A 5,113-nucleotide genomic window follows, 5' to 3' on the forward strand; every position below is an offset into this window, starting at 1 on the left:
ACGACCTGAGTTCAAGAATGCCCAGTCTGAGATTCAAACCAGGGTTAACTGTTCCGTAGTCCAGCATGGTACCAAAATAACTAACCTGTCCCCCTAGAATTATGCGATTGTGCGGCCCCGGCGAGGCTGCGTTTTTTCGCCTAATTCTGCAACATTTGCATAATTTTGGATTCCCCGCGTTTTTTCACGTTTTTTTCCACAAAACAATTAATTAACGCCTCGCCATGTTACTAAAGGGAAATAATCATAGTAATAAGTCGTCTCATTAAAGTGAAAAGTTGGTTATTTCCCTTGATAGAAGATCTTGGTTATGGGTTGGGATTTTGTTCCTTCAGCATGTTCATCCATCAAAAGTTGTTGTTTTCATATCTGCTGATGTTTCATGTTTGACAGGTGTCCCTGGTTTAAGTAATGTGCCAGCATCAGAGGCTCAGATGTCCTTTATTTTTTTTTTTCTCATTTTTTTCCCCCCTATAGATCAAGATCTAGATCTACAGCTGAAAGTTACAGAGATTATATTTCTTGGTTGTTGTTTTGTTTTTTTACTGATGTCTATTGTTTTCTTTCCAAATACACAACAAATTACTGATACTGATATGTTCTGTTTCAAATTTTTCTGAAAATAAAACATGAAAATCATGAAAATTCGTGTTGAAAAAGTGTAAAACATGTCGCGAATGGTGTTACGGTAACTTGCATAATTTTTGCATAATTTGGCATTTTTTGTGGGCATAACTTGGCCATCTAAATTTGCATAATTCTACGGGGACAGACTCACGTATCGCCCTTGATAATCTTTCAAAAAGCGGTCTTTTGGGTTACTTAAATAACTTCGTTATTCAAATAATTTGTTTTAGAATTCATGTTTTTTTAACATTTATGTGAAACATAAAAGAGATAGAAGGCAGCACACATTCTACAAAATGCACTAGATTTGTGTTTCTGAGATGTGTAAGAATGTTCGAATGTGCCACACCAAGGCTTTTGGTCTGCCGTCGGACGTATTGCTCCCTTAGAATTACAGAGTTCTGTCCGACATTTTTGGCCGTTTTGAATTACTAAGACCATGGGTTGAGAAACCAAATGTTCTATCTGCTCTACAATGTATCAAACTCGTAAGATTATTCGGAGTCTTTATCAAGATAGTCAAATAATTACATCCGAAAAGTCTGGAAATGTTGTGAAACTCAAAATTTTACACATCTAATTTATCAAAACTGGGCCTGGGGCAGATAGAACTTTGCAATTCTACGGTACCGATATATTATATCCACTACATAGGCCCGGATTAAGGCAACTCGAGGCCATGTGCTACTGATCGGCTGGAGCCCCCTACCCCCACCCCCGCCCCGCCCCCTTTTTTAGTCATCCCCCCCCCCCAAAAAAAAAACAACAACCCCCCAACAACCTTATCCTGCCAAAAATAAATAAATAAAAAAGAAACATGTTCGCTTGTTATGGTTGTTGTTGTTGCTATTGTTGCTGTTGTTGTTGCAGCTGCCTACGCCTCCGCTGCCGCTGATAGTTACGCAAAATACGTCATAAATGAACAAGTCTTACCCTATAATATTAAACTACGCAGGCTTTTTTCTAGCTATTTTACTGCGAAGGCCTCAGTGGTGTAATTGAAATCCAGTTTCCTGAGTTTGTCTGACTCAATGCTCAAGATGCTGAGATCTGATAACCTCCCCTGGGCCATTGTAGATCTTGCTTTATTCTTTATTCTTTTCAGTCTTGAAAACGATATCTCGCCATTACAGTTTGTCACCATCAGGATAAGAAATACATGTAGTCTGAGGGTGATCTCGACGTTGGGGAAAGCTGCTTGAATGTTGCCTTTTGTGAGCACGTTTTAAACATGTCTTGGTAGCCATGTTTTTCTTTTTCAGGATGTATTGTTTCAGAGATATCGCTGAAAGAGCACAAGCTCTTACGCAAAGTAAGGGTCCACATCATTCGGGTATTGTGTACTCAGTTTTTCAACATTGTATGAATTTTCATTCTGCTTTGATCTAATTTTTGCAAGAATGAAAATTGCCTTGAAACTTCTTTGTATACAGTAGCTCTTTTCATGAGATTGGATGAGAGAGCGTCAATTGTTGTAAAGAAAGATTTTATTTTGAACCTTTCACTTGCAGGCGTGTTGTCTAATGCGTTGGGAGAAGGGCCATCACCCGCACGTGTATTTTTTTTCTTTTTCTTCTGGGGGTTTTGTAGTCAACACCTGGCAATGTTTGTTTGCTGTGCATTTTGCTAAATTTCGTCAAAGTTATCCTTAGCTGTTGAGAGAAAGTCTTGCAGAGAAGTATAAAGATTTGCACAAGTATTCAACGTCACTTCAGGATTCTGCAATGTCTTTCTGACTTTGTTGAAACGTTAAAGCAGAATTGTCCAAAGATGTAGCATGAAGACAAATTCCCATTTTTTTCTTTCATCTTTAGATGCAAAATTCTGGCCTTTCGTCTGGTACCACCCTTCTCATTGGTATCATCTTGAATGCTTGGTAAAGCCTATTATCTATTATCTATTAGTTGAGGGTAACTATCCTTAACTGAAGAAGTAGCTTTTGCGTGAGCCTCCCACCTTGTATCAGATAAATGTTGGACGACTCTTGACTTTGGTAAAAAAAGAAGCGTTTTAGAGTGGCCCACCGTTTTGTTGAAGCAGAGAAAAAACAGTATAATTCGTTTACGATCCCAAAGAAATTAACTGCCTCCAAGCGTGAATTAACAACGGCACGCCATATAAGGTAAAGAGAATAGCCGGCCCGTGGAACGAATTTTGCAAATTTGTTTTCCTCAAATATTCTTTGTTTGACTCCATTATACTCGCCAGCCATGTTGGCTGCCTTGTTGAATCACTGATCTCTACATTTACTGAAATCTATTCCAATTTCATTAAAATAATTAAGAATCAGCTCTGCCATGCCATTTCCCGTGTCGTCTTGAAGTTTAAAAAAATGTAAAAACCCCTCAGTAGGAATCCCATCCTCGGGAGATACAAATCTAACGATGAGAGTTATTGGTCAACATTTGAAACATAGGGTGTCGAGTCCACTGATATACTGAAGTACCCAGCTTGTTTGATGTAATTGATAATCGAACTTCTAACTTTTTCGGCCATCAGTTGTATTATTTCCTCCCAAATTGTTTTTCACAAATAAGATGTTTGACTAGACCCTCTGTTGCCATGCTGCTTGATGTGCTCATGTAGAAACGGGTCGAACTTGGCAATAAACTCTAGCTTAACAATCCCATGAAGTTTCCATTGTTTGGTGAAATAAAAGTTTCTTCATCTCCTCTGAATGCCAAACCCCGCTCTAACCCCGCTCTGACTGACACTTACCCTTCATTTCATCAAATGCATCACTTTATCTTTTTTCTAGTCGAGATAAGATCTATCGGTGCTGAAACCATGTTATCCCAGCCTACCTTACCCGTAGAATCTTGATTCTAGATCTAGGTTACATTATCTTTGGTTACAATACAATAAGATGCTATAGTCTAGTACATCGATGAAGGAGGATAGTCCTGGACTAGATTTACGTAGAATGGCATTGCTCCAGTCCAACACAGCATTTGGCAAGCAAAGCTTGTGTACATCGGATGTTACCAGATACTCTTTTAGGGGCCAAAATAATTATTTTCAGTTTTAATTAAAGGAATTGAGTCTTTAGCGACGTTTCGTTTATTGCATGTTGTTTCTTCTTATCACAATTTTTACACCTGTTTCTTGCTACCGTCCCCAACTCGAGGCCCATTTGGTCATAGTTTCCCGTTGACCCGAGGTCCCCCCCCCCCTCCTGGCTCCGAGGCCCTGTGCTTAAGCACGCCTATCACATGCCTAAATCCGGGCCTGCCACTACGACATTAAAGAGTTAATGGCTAACATTCTCTAAAGATTCACAGGGCAAAAAGGATCAGATAGGATCATCTACCCTCCCCTTCGACTTCGCTTCGAGCAAGTTGTCTTCCTCGTTGCCATTTTCTCCTCCTCCCTCATCCCCTGTCCCCCCATCTTTACTTCGGCTTTGGTCTAACATATTCAACATCTTCAACTCCTGCAACTCCTTCGCCTGCCTCTCCTCATCCTCCAATCTCTCCATCTCCTGAGCATTGGCCACGAACACAGAACGTCTCTGCAGGGCCCCTTCAACCCATTGATGGTCCATACTACAGTTGTTGCGCCGTTTTTCCTTGTTCACATATCCCCGTTTGTGGCATCTGAAAGGAAACGTGAAATTTTTTTTTTCAAAGCGCACAGATGCATTGCTGGCGCTTGTCTTTCGTAACGCGGTTGCTGCAACTGAAAGGAGACGTTTTTTCCCCCTGAGTACACAGAAGCAATGAATCAGCACTACATGTATAAAGTTCGTTTTGATAGGCTATTTGTGTGCCATTATACATTTACAATAGTTAACCCAGTTCAAATACCTGGGCTATATGAAAGCATCAGAAGTCCAAAGATGGCCTAAAATAGTCGCAAAAAGATGACCCTCATTGCGCCAAATAGAAACGCTATAATGGCTATATTACTCCGAAAGTAATTTATAGTAGGCGCACATTTTGTCAGTTCTTTTTATACTAGAAGCAACAGAAATGTTGTTCATATCGAAACTGCTGAAAATGTAGTGACAAACCAAGAAGTGCTAAAAATGGAAAACATGAAAAGATCACTACTCATAAAGACAATAAAGGTAAGATAGATACAATTCACGAGATATAATAAAGAAAAAGAGAATTAGAACAGCTAATCATAACAGAGGAAAACATCGAAGGGAAGAAAGCCATAGGGCACCGACGCACAAGGTTTTAAAATGTGATGAAGACCTGGGCAGCCAACACAAAGAATAGCAACTCATCCATGAGGGCATCGAATGTCATAGAGGAATGGAGAATTCAATGTAAATACCAATGTCTGGGCAGGACAAACCTGATGCTGATTATGTATCAGTATATTATGACCATATCATGCAAAAGTTTTTTCGTAAGAGTCTTAGGGCACTTGCAACACAATTAGGTCATATAAGTACCGAAGGTAAGAGGTGTTACAAGATGGTAACATACAAATAAAAGAAGGCTGGGTGGGGGGTCTCTGAACTTTATAGAAAGAG

General features: G+C 39.7%; 1 protein-coding gene across 1 annotated transcript in view; it reads right to left on the minus strand.

Annotated features, from left to right (window-relative positions):
• Positions 1-2,096: 2,096 nt before the first annotated feature.
• LOC101861241 (multiple epidermal growth factor-like domains protein 10) overlaps positions 2,097-5,113 on the minus strand; it is a gene marked incomplete in the record, with an annotated part of 16,285 nt that continues 13,268 nt past the window's right edge. Inside the window, 1 exon segment of the mRNA XM_005109903.3 lies at positions 2,097-4,223. Coding sequence (XP_005109960.2) covers positions 3,920-4,223 — 304 coding nt within the window.

Source organism: Aplysia californica, unplaced genomic scaffold (genome assembly GCF_000002075.1).
Source record: "Aplysia californica isolate F4 #8 unplaced genomic scaffold, AplCal3.0 scaffold00827, whole genome shotgun sequence".
NCBI classification, from domain to species: Eukaryota; Metazoa; Mollusca; class Gastropoda; order Aplysiida; family Aplysiidae; genus Aplysia; species Aplysia californica.